This window comes from Nannospalax galili, unplaced genomic scaffold (assembly GCF_000622305.1).
Source record: "Nannospalax galili isolate Female #2095 unplaced genomic scaffold, S.galili_v1.0 scaffold115, whole genome shotgun sequence".
NCBI classification, from domain to species: Eukaryota; Metazoa; Chordata; class Mammalia; order Rodentia; family Spalacidae; genus Nannospalax; species Nannospalax galili.
In genome coordinates, this window is record NW_008340588.1 from 6,321,950 (window position 1) to 6,336,408 (window position 14,459).

At 39.0% G+C, this 14,459-nt stretch overlaps 1 protein-coding gene across 2 annotated transcripts in view; it reads left to right on the forward strand.

Moving 5' to 3' along the window:
* Window positions 1-14,459, forward strand: part of Stat4 (signal transducer and activator of transcription 4) — a 136,038-nt gene that overhangs the window by 104,978 nt on the left and 16,601 nt on the right. For both annotated transcript variants that reach the window (XM_017798835.2, XM_017798834.2), the window contains exons 9-14: window positions 248-406; window positions 1,093-1,185; window positions 3,912-3,971; window positions 4,253-4,270; window positions 4,361-4,454; window positions 5,348-5,392. In XM_017798835.2, coding sequence (XP_017654324.1) covers window positions 248-406; window positions 1,093-1,185; window positions 3,912-3,971; window positions 4,253-4,270; window positions 4,361-4,454; window positions 5,348-5,392 — 469 coding nt within the window. The remainder of the gene's footprint in view (window positions 1-247; window positions 407-1,092; window positions 1,186-3,911; window positions 3,972-4,252; window positions 4,271-4,360; window positions 4,455-5,347; window positions 5,393-14,459) is intronic.

Genomic DNA, 14,459 nt, shown 5'->3' on the forward strand with positions numbered 1-14,459 from the left:
GTGATTCATTCAATTAATATAATAATTGCTTAATTGGGGCTGGAGAGATGGCTCAGCAGTTAAGAGCACTGATTGCTCTTGCAGAGGACCCGGGTTCAAGTCCCAGCATCACTCATACACATAAAAAGAAACAAAATAAGAATTTAAAAATAATTATTTAATCATTTGTTACTTATAAAATATGATCAGTTGTTAAAATACCTTGATCACTAAGTGGAAAAAATATCTATCATCTGCTGTTTAATAGTTTTACCTTATTGGCGGAAAGTCTTTTCCAACTCAGACGGCAACTGGAGAAACTGGAGGAGCAGTCTATCAAAATGACCTATGAAGGCGATCCCATCCCTATACAAAGAACACACCTGCTGGAGAGAGTCACCTTCTTGATCTACAACCTTTTCAAGAAGTAAGTGAATTGCTATGAATGCAGTGCTTCCTTAGTCCCATGGAACTGTAAGGGTATACTCTCCCTGAGGTTTAAGTGTCTAGGTGAAGGCGCAGTGGGGCATATTGAACCTCAGGAAGAAGTGAATACAACCCCAGAAAGTTCCAGAATCCACATTTCCACACTTTACTTCTTATTCACCAATACTTCTCCCAGCAGCTGACTCAGTTTTCCATGAGATAACTTACCCACATCACCCACCTCCTGCTCATGTTAGAGAAGGTCTCAAGGATTTCTTCTTAAATGCATATCCAAGATATCAAGGGTGGGGAACATTTTGTGTTCATAAGTTCATTGAAGAAAAAAATTCTGACGTGTACCAGAAGTCCCAAAATTTGGTAAAAATAATGGCATAAAATTAACTCCTTTTTTTAACATGATAAACAAGGACTTTCAGTAATGAGTCCATTACAGAAATTAAGAATTACTATTGCTTATTAGGGATGATCTTCAAGCATTTTTCCTATTTTTATGGTAATGATTTATGAGAAGCTGCTGGGAAGATTGAAGTTTAATGGGAGTTTCAGCATCTCCTGCGTGTAGAGAATTTGGATTTTATGGGAAGATAGAATCCTGTTTCTCTGTGGTTTGCCCTGTCGATATTTCCAGTGTTTTCAAATTACATGCTTTATTTCCTTTTCATCTAGCTCATTTTTGGTTGAGCGACAGCCATGCATGCCAACACACCCTCAGAGGCCGATGGTACTTAAAACTCTCATTCAGTTCACTGTAAAACTGAGGTAGGTGGATCACATTCTGTTGTTGCATGTCTATGGAGCTATAGCCACTGCTAATTAAGGTGCCTTACATTTGGCTATTCCTTATAGAGTACCTGCTGGGAGCCCAGAACTGAACTTTGGCAAATCCCTGCAGAAATGTTATGATGAGAACCTGCTTGTCAAGAGCATGACAACGTGGACTATTAATGAGGACATGAGGGATATTAGCATGAAAGTATGCAGTCATAATATCAGGCACTATGGGATTAATGTGTGAGAAGGCTGGAGAGATGGAGAAGGGGAGAATTGCAGGCGAGTGAGTGCACAGAAATCATGGCTTCTGAGTCTGCATCTTGAAAGTGTGGTGCAGGAAGAAATAGAATAGACAGATGGGAGACAGACTGTGGAAGGCTTCGGCTATCCAGGAAATGCAGTGGTACACTCTTCCCCTGTGATTACGCAGTAACTAGCCTATTGGAGTTTCCACAAAAACTTCTGAACACTGCAGTTTTCACTATATCCTTGCTGTGCATCTGAGATGTGCTTTTTGTGTGATTTTCTCTTTGCTTTCACTGTATCTGATTCTTTCCATTAGCACAAACAACCAAAACTTAAGTGTCCCCTACTTTCCTACTTTCAAAGACTTTTATTGTGGCTTAAACTCTAAGCCCCAAACTGTACATTCCTAATCACTAGGTCACTGAGACTGCAGCCTAGCAAATTAGGAGGTGATGCCATGGTAGAGAGTGATAAGGGTTCTAGGACAGGATCCTTCATCATCTAGTAACACTGGAACCCTAGTTTTATGGGGCTGTCACTACTTTCTATGCCAATGAGGCACCTTGGGACCCCATTTTTAAAGGGAAGGCATTCATTTTCAATTTGCACTTCAAAACCCCTAATCAAACCTCTCAATCAATTTCTTTGTGTGAATTTTGCCCTAAGACACAAGAACAAAAAACAAAAGGCAGTGGCCAGGTTTCTTTTTCAAATTTCGTTCTTCTCAAAAATTGTTCATTCTTGATGTCCTCGTTTCCACTGAACCAGGAGATAATAAAGGAAATAGGATGGAGAGGTGGTGGGTATCCTACTTTCAGACACCCGTTTAGATAGCACAGTAAGCCAATGATGCTTTATGAGAAATAACAGGGATTCCTTAGCCAAGCTTTCAGAGTGAAAGAAGTTCCTGAATAGGTAGCCCTTTTCACCTCCTTGAAGTGATACTAGGGGCACAGGTCACTAGTTTCTGGTATAGGTGTCCTGTTCTCTTCATCCTGACTGCCTGGTCCTTATCTCCTTCCCTGAGCCCTGGTCCCCACTCTCTTGCTAGATTATCCCTTGCTTACTATGCAAGGTTTTCCCTCTAAAATTCCTCTCTGCATAATAGTGTACCCTTCTGTAACTTGAGAGGCTCCTGGATCAATCATCAGTATTTACAATGAATCAGATCCTTTCTCAAATAGGGTAGAGAGGAAAATGGAAAAGAAAATGTCTGACCATATTTCATGTGACCACACACCTACTTTACACATATTCCAAATCCTGGAGCCAGCCTGTACACAGGACATGTGATGACCCTCTGTAGCACTACATACAGTTTTGTTTGGGCTGTCTATGATCTATGATTTTATTTCTCTAATGCCAATGAATTATCTCCATATTTTCTATGTTTCATCTGCTTGGCTAGAAGACTCCTTTCTTTTATTCAAAACCATGCCAACCTTTCTCCCTTCACCAGTCTTGGCTACATGAGTTCTCAGATATCTAAACCTATGGTGGGTATGTATGAGGAGCTCAGTATATATAGGGTGAATGCATAAGACTTGGGATGAATGCGTGATAAAATGAATAAGTGAATGAGTAAACATACCTGCAGCTCATGGCATCCACAGACAGGCACATCACAGGACACCTCAAAGATTTAGGGAATCAGAGCAAAAGAAAGGAGAGTAGCTGACACCAAAGAAGGAACTCCTATATGAACCGTAATCGTTTGTTTGAAGTTAGGTCTTTTTTAGTTATGAACACGTTTGCTGTTTTGGAAATATACTAATGTTTGAGATTACATGTGTATTTGAATTGGGATTTTCTATACTCATTTCAGAAGCCTGCTCTTTCTCAATATTTTTACCATAAAAGTTATCAAAATACTTAGTTTTACTATGTTAACAAAATGTTTTTTCCCTAATATGAAAACAAAATGGAGTCATGTTAATTGCCTTGCGAAGAATCTTTCCATATCTAGACATCCAGAGTCAGCCAAAATATAGAGTTAGTTTTCTAATGGGTCCATGTTTTTTCTTTTATTTTGTTTCATTTTTTGGTCTGTAGCCTCAGATGACCTGGAACTCACTGTGTTGACCAGGCTGGCCTCTATCTCACAGAGATCAGATTACCTTTGCCTCCCGAGTGCTAGGATTAAAGGTGTGCACCACCATGCCTGGCATGGGTCAATGTATTATTTAGCACATATCAACTAAAAGAATATGCAAACACTGCAGATGTTTATCAATAGTGACATTAAATGACTGATGTCAACATTATGCATGAAACAAGCAAGCTAATGAGAAATTATACATTTTTTAAAACACATTAACATATATGTATATGTTATATTAAGTAACATATAAGCAGATAATGTAGTTAATTCGTATGTATATGCTATAAATGTTTATTTTTAAATATAAAAAACCTTTTTACCACTTCTAAATTTTTATCTTTGATTCTTTATTAACGACTCTTTCCAGACTATTAATAAAATTACCAGAGCTGAACTATCAGGTGAAAGTTAAAGCATCAATTGACAAGTAAGTTTTCTCATTTCATTTCAGAACATCACAATGTAAGAATTTTTTAAAATTCTTATATAATAACTTTGAAGTTTTAAATTTACTTCTCTACATATCACTATACTTCAAATATTTGATTTGAAGTTCTGGCATTTAGCTGAACTAGATGATGATTTAACTTTAAAAATTTATTGTTGACATAAAATGAAGTTCTATATACTACCCTTTAAAAGTAACCTAGAAAAATTTTACCAGATCCATTAAATGGCTGATTTTAAAGAATTTTCTTGGTTTTACAGGAATGTTTCAACTCTAAGGTAAGATATTTACTTTGTAGATTTTTTTTCTATTCTTACAAATGTATATTTACCTAAAACATTGTAAATGGCTAAGATTTTTCTCTCTAGCAATCGAAGATTTGTCCTTTGTGGAACTCATGTCAAAGCTATGTCCATTGAGGAAACTTCCAATGGGAGCCTCTCAGTGGAATTTAGACATTTGGTAAGTGTAGGAAGTAAAGCTGTACAGGCTTTTCCTCTCCTAAATCTTTACTAATAGTTTTTATAATTCAGTGTATTTTATGAGTTGTTTCTTACATGAGACTAAGGATCATAGTGAGAAATAAAGATTGCCATCATTGAAAAATTAAAATAGTATAAAAGACATTGAACAGAAACTCAGACAGTGATTCTCAGCAACAGCAATGCAGTTTAACCTAAGCCTTCATGATCGTTGGTCAGTATACTTTTATTGTAATGACAGATAATTATGCTAAAATAGCATTTCTGATTTCATTTTCAATGTCTCCTCAAGAAGCAACATCCAGTAACACGTGCAGCAGAATGCACTTTAATTAAGAGAATAGCTTGGCAAATGGGATGTTCCCAGGTGCAGTGGTTGCACAATTTGCCTTGGCATGTCTGGAAAGTTCTGACCTAGCCCAATCCTGTTGCTTCTCATGTTTACCACTTCCTCTTGACCTAGAGATCTCTTCCTGTCTTCATTCTAATTCTTTATATAGTTCTTAGATTCTCAAAGGCCCTATTGATTTTCTTGCAGAAACATGTTGCTTGTCTGCTTTATTAACATTTGACAAGTACCCCACCTCAATGTTGGACACCACAGAATCAGTCTTGAAAGGTCTACTTTCTGAAAGATAATATTTTGGTTAGCAGAAAGATATATGAAAACAAATATATAAAAACTTGGGGATTTGGTTTGAGTTTTAGTATTTCTATTGAATCTAAGCAGCTAGGTAAGGTTTCCATGTGTTAGATGGCATGGGTTATTGTTCTAAAAGCCGATATGACAGGAAAGTAATAATAGGTATGACCAACTGCATGTGTAGCTGATAATGAGTCTCCATCTAAATACTGTTATTTTCTTTCACAAAGCAACCAAAGGAAATGAAGTCCAGTGCTGGAAGTAAAGGAAATGAGGTAGGAAAGATTAACTACTGGTGAATATTTCTAGGAAACAACCCTATAATATCTTGTTTCTCCAAAGCTCTTAAACTGATTCAAATTATATGAAATCAAATCCATGTTTCTTTTATTATAAGCATAAGCTTGATCATTTCAGACAATTTGGGAACTATTTTTAAAACAGAAAATTAAAAATAGCACATCATAATACCCTCGCAAGAAAACAACTATTAACCTTTTGGTATATATCATTTTAGTCTACTATTTATTGTATATATTACTCAAAAATATATTACATACATTGTTTAGTAACCTTTGCTTGACATAGCAGTGCATGTTGTTCTAATTTGCTTTCTATTGCTAGGCTAAACTGACAAAATACAACCTAGGGCAGAAAGTGCTTATTTTATCTTACAAGTTACAGTCCATCACTAAGTGAAGCCAAGGCAGGAACTCGAGGCAGGAACCTGGAGGCAGAAACCATGGAAGAATGTTGCTTGCTTCCTCTGGCTTATTCAGCTACCTTTCTTATGTAACCCTGGCCAGCCTAACCAGGGATGGCACCATCCAGAATGGGCTAGGTGCTCCTACATCAATCAACAATCAAGAAAATGCCCTGCAGAAATGCACACAGGCCAGTCTCATGGAGGAAAATCCTCAGTTGAGGTTCCTTCTTTCAAGATGTGCCACATTGACAACCAATAGTGACCATCATACATGCTTTAATAGTATTTCATTAGGTTCCATCCTCTTGGAGAACATGGCTTAAATTGTTACATTATATTGCATTTTATAGATGTGCCACGATTCTTTTAGTCAGTTCTCCATTATGGTAAACTATCATAAATTCACTCATTTTCCCATAGATGTGAAGTAAGTTTCAAAAATCATGACACACTATATGAAAATCACAGGTGTCAACTAATTTTATTGTTTTGTAGTATCAATTAATTTGGTCCCTAAGGTTTGTATTTCATTAAGTGAATTACATAAAAGACAAACTGATGTTGTCTGAGCACTCACATTCCAGTCAGTAGATGGCAGAATTGTCATATATTGGGTTGAAAATGACCATGGAGACCATCTACTGAATTGGCCAAGGAAATATGACATTTTGTCTTTAACTTTCACATTGGGATGTAGGAAATCTGGATTTGAGTCCACACACTTAATAGTGACTGAAAATGTGCTCTTTGACAAATTTCTGTTGGAGAAATATTGTACTTTATTTTTTTAATATTTTATTTATTTTTATTTTATGTGTATGAGTGTATTGCCTGCATGTAGGTAAGTGCACCTACGTCGTAATGCCTGCAAAGGACAGAACTTTAACAGAAGATGCCGCCAGAGGTCCTCTGCAAGAGCAGTCAGTGCTCTCAACCACTGAGCCATCTCTTCAGCCCCTGCACTTTATTTTTTTTAACATTTCATACACAAGCATTGTATTTGTATCATTTCCACCCTTCCTAGTCCCCCTCCAAATCCTCCTATGTCCCCCTTTCCACTTCCTTTGAATTTCCTGTACTCTTCTTTGATTATTTTTTAAATTTTTATTTATTTTGTTTTATGTGTATCAGTGTTTTGCCTGCATGTATGTATGTGTACCACTTGTGTGCACTGCCCACAGTGGCCAGAAAAGGGTGTTGGATCCTCTGGAATTGGAGTTCTAGACAGTTGTTATCCAACGTGTGGGTGCTGGGAATGGAACCCCATTCCTTTGCAAGAGCAGCTAGCTGGTACTCTTAACTGCTGAGCCATGTCTCCAGCCCCTCCTCTTTGGCTACTATTGTTACATATACATACATACATACATTTATAAATAGACATATATATGTACATATATTGCACTGAATTTATGTACATACCTGTGTTTAGGAATGCTCACTTGGAATTGTTCTTTTTTAACTCTCTAAGAGATCAGGGGAATAGTATCTGACATACCCTGCTCAGAAATACTGCTTTGACAGCATTTTAACTCTCTGAGAAATCAGGAGAATAGTATCTGACATGCCCTGCTCAGAAATTCTGCCTAGGTAAACCTGGTTACATGAAGCAACTGCCCAGCATAGTATAGTTTGTACAGATCCAACCATCTGGCTTTATAACCACAGCTCCTATGAAAAAGATGTTTGGATCATTTGAAAGAACTTTACAAATCCAGCATCCAGTGACACATACCTCAAGCCACAAAGATCCATCACAAAGGTTTAATGCATGGTTATGTTCCCCTCTCAAAGTTCTTCATTTTCTTAATTGTATCTTTAAAATCATTTACCAAAGCCGGGCGTGGTGGTGCACGCCTTTAGTCCCAGCACTTGGGAGTCAGAGGCAGGCGGATCTCTGTGAGTTCAAGACCAGCCTGATCTACATAGTGAGTTCCAGGACAGCTGGAGCTACAGGGAGACCCTGTCTCAAAAAGGCCACAAAAAAAAGTCATTTACCAAATACCATAATCCCATCAAAGATAAGCTGTCTCCTTGCAGAGAGAATCACTGCTTAAGGCGGAATCTCAAGCAAGTCTTTCCTACCAGTAATTCCACATGAATGCAGCTTTTTAGTTTGAGGGTGCTCTAATGAAAGAAACAAGTGGGAGGCATTCTTCCCCATAAAGGTTTTCTAAATTTCCTAAACAGTGGTACATTATACATAAAAGCCTATTTCACACATCTCAGTGGAATTTTGAGCAAAGTTGTAATATTTCATTCATCTTGATATCACTGAATATTATTATTTATGAATCTGAACAAACGAAGCACAATTATTCTGAACTTTCCTTAAGAAAAACAGATGCAATGGGAATACATCTATCTAAACAGCTCAGCTCTTGCAGTACATTGTCATCTTTACCAGTGTAAAAATCAAAATCTTTACTCGAATTTCCCTAGAGATAGGCGCCTAAGTAAATCATCTTCCACTATAGAAACCCAACCACTGTCTTATTAACACTGTCTACTTATATTGCTTTAAATTTATGTCCTCTTATTTTCCAGTTGATAACAAAATCATACATCCATACAATGACTTTGTTTCTTTTTTATTTTTTCAGGTTTATTAAAGCAGGGCCTTTGTATTTCAAGGTATTCCTTGAGCTCCCCCTATTGATAGAAACTTAGTATGGCTCCAAGGCGCATTTAGAACAAGCCACAGGCTTGAATGCTAAAGAAACAGTTGACTGATAGGAAACATGTGGAGGAAGACAAGCCAGCTGTCAGGGGTTTGACCAGTCAGCAGGGATGACCAAAAGAAGGTCAGTAAAGAACAGCAGAAAAAAATGGGATAAAGTGGTGTTCATAGAGCCACAGGGCCAGAGATTGTGGTAACACTTCAGAAAAACAAGAAGCAAAGATGCCATAACTTCATCTTCAAGCTTCTCTGAGAGCACCTGCCTCAGAAAACTCATTTAACAAATCCTCCTGGTGTATACCATGCACTGGAAACTCTGGCAGTAAAGCTATAGGTAGGTAGTATTTACATACTTATTTCAGTAAGGAGATCTGAGTTTACTCAAACTTGCATAGGCAGTTAATGGCAGGGCCAAGTCTAACAACCTTCTGGACCACTCATCCTTCTGCTAAACCCTTCCCTTTGGGATCTCAAAATCTGTGAGAAGGTGGGGATCCCCCTTGACCCTTGCTACCCCATCTCATCCCATCTATCCCCCCCACCCCAAGTGTCCACATACCAACTGCCAGCTCATGAATCAGGGCTATCTCACCATAGACTCTTTGCCAAGTTTAGAAGGAAATTAACACTTCCTCAGGAAATGCTAATGGCCTCCTTATCTGCTGTGTCCCCTTTTGAATTTCTGTTGTGCCTCAGAAGAATACTGGAAAGAGCCTTTGCTTTGGGATCTGGCTTTTATGGGAACTCTAACCTTGTGCAGGCCACTTAACCTAACCTTCTCTGAATTTCCTTATCTACAGAACATGATTAGTGATACCCTACACTTCTTAAGGTTGTTTTCAGAACCAAGTGAGGATGATGTGTGAGTTGATGGTGGTTAGAGGCACAGAAGTTGGCTGTTGCCCTTACAAACCAGCTCTCCCTGCTGCCCCCTCAGTGGCAATCAAATATTACACTGATGAGAAACCAGCTTTAAATGAAGACTTAAAACAATTGCTGATCCTCAGTCTTCTCTGCCTACCTGCCACATGTCTCCTAGCTGGAGACATGGTCTCTTTCAGGAGACTTTGCCCACCCTGGATGGTCTCCAAAACCTCAAGCTACCTTTAAGTATGTCCCTTTGGGGGAGCTTCCTGATACCACCTTAAAGCCCCCTGCCTCCACTCTACTATTAGCACACAAGCACACACACAATTTCGGGTTCTTTAGTTCTTCTCTTGTGATTTTGAGGTGCATATTGGATAGCTATGAAATGGCTGAGGGCCTACCAAGGTGTCAGGGATGACATGTTCCCTAAGTCACCATTCTCCCATTAGGTTTGCAGCACCGTGTAACTAGCTGAGATGGGAGACCCTGTCAGGATCCCTGTCAGGATGTCCAGGGATCCTGGATTTAGGTGTAGGTAAGATGAGGAAGTTGCTTGAGAGTCATTCTGTGCTCAAAGATCCAGAGAGCTCACATAGGGAAGTCTCTTTGGACTGGGGATTAGTAAACTTCAGAGCTCTGTGTCCTTCATCCCTGCTTCCTCTACCAAGGCAACTTCACTTTATGTATCTCACAGATGGAAACATGGATGGGTAATTTCAAAATTGTTTCAAGGTTTAAGAAAAAAAAAAAGGAAACTTTGGGGCTAGCAAGATGGTTCAGAGCAAGATGGTAAATGTACTTGCCACCAAGCCTGATAACCTGAGTTCAATCCCTGGAACCAGTGGAAAGAGAGAACCAACTCCTGCAAGTTATTCTCTACCTCCCTACTAGAGTTATGACCTGAACCTCCCACATATACACAATAAATAAATGTTAAAAAAAACATTTTTTAAGGAAACTCATTAGACTATATACTCTCTGAAGTTCCTTTGACTCAGCATTTACAATCCTCAGAGGTACAAGGTAGGATAGGGGTTTTAAATCTGATTCAATGCATTTTAAGAGTTTGCTTTGGAATTTCTCAGCCTCCTCCTGCCACCTTTATCCCTTGGGAAGAGTTACAGCGAAAAACTGAGCAGAGGCAGGTTGATCTCTGTGAGATCAAGGCCAGCATGGTCTATATAGCAAGTTCCAGGTCAGCTGGGACTACAGGGAGACCCTGTCTCCCAAAACCAAATAAACAAAAAACTGATGTTGCCTCCTCTCAAGTGGCCAGATTTGGATGCTATCAGTCTATTCCTCCAAAGCAAGCATTCCCAGGAAACCTTTCCCCCGGGTCCTTATCACATAGGAAGCTGACCAGAGAATGATTATTGAAATATGAAAACTGTTTGGGTGGAAGGGAAGCTGGAATTTCAGTCTCTCCAGCTTGTTCTTTGTCGGTAGACTTAACTGATAAATGAGAGCTTTAGCCAGAGACTGAGGTAGTGAGGTAAGTTTATGTGGTGGAAAGTCATGAAGTACAAAGAAGTCATTAGTAAAGCCTGGGTGACTTGAGCTTCATTTAACAAAATAGCCAAACAGATGTTCTCTCAAGGCTCAGTGTTCTCAAACACACACGGCTCAGCCCCAACTAGCCCAGCATTTCACAGCAAGTTTTCCTTCTAAACTGACTGAAAGAGGTGCAGTACTTTCTTTAAGGAAGTAAGTGATCCAAGACTATCCTGATAAATTCGTTTTGGAGTATAGCATTCAGTGATCTTGTTGTATATGCTAAGAATACTTATCATTTTACATTCATTTCTTTTGATCCTGTGACTATGGGCTCTCATGTGATTGTTCCACTGTCCACTCCCTCCTCCTTCCTCCCCCCCTCCTCCTATTTTTTTTTCTTTTTGTTTTTGACAGGATCTCCCTAGTCTCAATCTACTTGGCAGTCACTATGTGGACCAGGCTGGCTTCAATCTCATGAGATCTGCCTGCCTCTGCTTCCTGAGGACTCCAATAAAAGGCCCATGCTGCCACATTGCATTGTCCCCTTTTCTCAATCTCAGTTCTTAGATACACAATAAATATTTGTTTAAAAGATTGTTTCCTGGGGCTGGAGAGATGGGTCAGTGGTTAAGAACTGACTACTCTTGCAGAGGACCTGGTTCAATTTCCAGGACCCACATGGCAGCTAACAATCGTCTGTAACTCCAGTTCCAGGGGATCCAATACCCTCTTCTGACCTCCATGGGCATTGCACGACACGGGTGCACCTACCTACATGCAAGCAATACACCCATACACATTAAAAGAAAAAGATTATTTCCTAAATACTAGAATTTTCTATGTGCAACATTATATAGATTATGGCTTGTTAACAAATAAGCAAAAACCAGGCATGATGGTGTGTATTCCTTTAATCCCAGTGCTTGGGAGGTACAGGCAGGCCAGGTGTGGCTACAGGGAGATTCTGTGTCAAAAAGACTAAATAAATAAGAAAGAAAGAAAGAAAGAAAGAAAGAAAGAAAGAAAGAAAGAAAGAAAGAAAGAAAGAAAAAGAAAGCCAGTCTTGGTGGCTTATATCTGTAATTCCAGCACTTAGGAGGCTGAGACAGGAAGATTGTTATGAAAGAAAGAAAGAAAGAAGGAAAGAAAGAAAGAAAGAAAGAAAGAAAGAAAGAAAGAAAGAAAGAAAGAAAGAAAGAGAAAGAAAAACTAACATGAAAGATAGTACTTATAATTCGGTTTTTTCTAGGCCCTTAATGCATAAAACCACACCTCTAATCACCACAACCCATGTGGGGATTTCTCCCCACTCTGTTGTCAGAGCTCAGAAGTTAAGAGCTCATTCCCACAAGACTGCCCCCAACTTTGGATGTCAGTGGCAAGTCCCAGGTTGTGGTCTATGCTTCTGACCAGCAGGCACTAACCCAGGGTTCCCACAGCCCGCCTTCTCAGGCTCAGTTGATTTACTAGAAAGGCTTACAGAACTCAGGGAAGCATCTATTTATATTTACCAGGATATTACAGAGGAAACAGATTAACAGTCAGATGGAAGACATGTATAAGGCAACGTCTGTGGGAAGGGCTTTGAAACTTCCATGCCTTCCCCAAGCATACCACCCTCCAGGAACCTCCACACAATTCAGAACCCAGAACCTCTTCAAATCTTGTCCTTTGGTGTTTTTTATGGCAGTATCATTAAGTAGGCACAGTGCATTACATTACTACTACTGGTGATAACTCAGCCTCCAGTCCCTCTCCCCTCCTCAGAGTTTGGGGCTGGGCAGAAACTTCTAACCTCTAATCACATGGTTACTGGCCTGACATCTAGCCCCCATATTCAAAGTATATCCAGAAGTACCAAGAGCCACTTCATCAGAACAAAATATGCTCCTATCACTCAAGAAATCCAAAACGATTTAGGAGCTCTGTCAGACATTCCTATCACTAGGGAAATTATGCGCTCTGTTTCAGGAAAGAGTCAAAGACCAAAGGATATAATAACAAAATATTCTTCTAGAATCCCTATCAACAAAAGAAGCTCTGTCCCAAGAACTAGAGGCAGAGGCTAATTAACAGACTTCTTTTTATGTCACAGTATCATAGGTCCTCATACTCAGAAAGGCCTCCTCTAACTACAACTCTCTAAACAAAAATCTGAAGAGTCAAAGTGAAATGCCAACCGGGAGTTCAGGATCTGAGTTCTTAGCCCCCAAGCCCTTAAGTCCCCCTCAAATCTAATCTCTCTAGCACAGATGGCACCATCAGTACAAACATTTCAAGGCACAAGGATTGCCATAGGAACTATACTTGTCATTCAAGGCCCTTCACAAAAGTGGAAGAGAAAGCCATGAGCAATGGTCTAGAAGGGCCATGTCTTACTCTTGTCACCATGTTCTAGTGGAACTTTGAGGAACTAAACCTAGTCCTTTAAGTTAGGTGATAACTGTATATCAAAGCAGAAGGCTAGACCGTATTGAAACATTGTTAGCTTGAGTCACAATGGTTAAATATATCATTATAATCGCATTTTCATCTGCATGCTTGCTAGAAGCCTCTCAAATACTTTGTATTTAGTTGTTCTACCATTGAGCTAGATGAAACTTGAAGAACACCCCATTGTGAATATAAAATTGAAATTTTGGGGTTATTTAGTTGTCTTGGTGATGTGCACAGTATAAGCACATGTCCTCATAGTTTCTAAGGTTTTCTATTATTTAACAATGCAGTATTGATCGAACTTGGTGCCCAAACAAAAGCCAGCTATTTTGTCTCATGAACAATGAAAAGCACAGTGATTTATTTCAACACTGTGTGAGGCAGAGGAAATTGACTATTTGGTATGTTCACAGACTGGGAGTATTTTGGGGGGCTGTGTAAGGAATTTTTCAACTGGCATTTTTATTATACAAATTTTCTGCTAACCCAGTAAAAAGTGATTCCAGTCTATTCCGTTTAACTTCCTCAGGCAATCTATCATCCCACAATGATCTTCTAGCCAAAAGGAGAGAAGAGTGTTCCATTCTGTACATCTGAGTAGCAAATACTAAGTTTAACATCCTCATCATCAACCAAGGTTGTCATGTACTTGTTACTCATATCATATTTCACTGGTTGATATTATTTCAAAATTAATACAAGTGGATTCTGAATTGTTATTGATCCATATTCAGTATTACTCCTCCCTTTCTACTAAGGTGACCTGTTCCTTCAAATCCCACTCTGACTTCTTTATTTTAATATTTTTATTTTGTGTGTATGAGTGTATTGCCTGCATGTATGTGACTGCACCTGTGTCGTACAATGGCCACAGAGGTCAGAAGAGTGCTTCAGATTCCCCTGGACCTGGAGTTAAGGACGGTTCCCCATTCTGACTTTTCCAGTTTAGATAATTCCATATCTGTTCACTTGTTCTTAGGGCTTGTTTTATAAATTGTCTGAGTTTCCTCTCACAAAAGTTTCCATATCCCTTTTGAGACTAAATGAAATATAGAGTACCATATCAAGAATAATTGCTTCCCAGATTCTACCAGAAGTTCTTGTTAAAATGCAGGCTCTGATTCTGCAAGTCTGGGCCAGACATCCCATTTTTCTAAAAAAC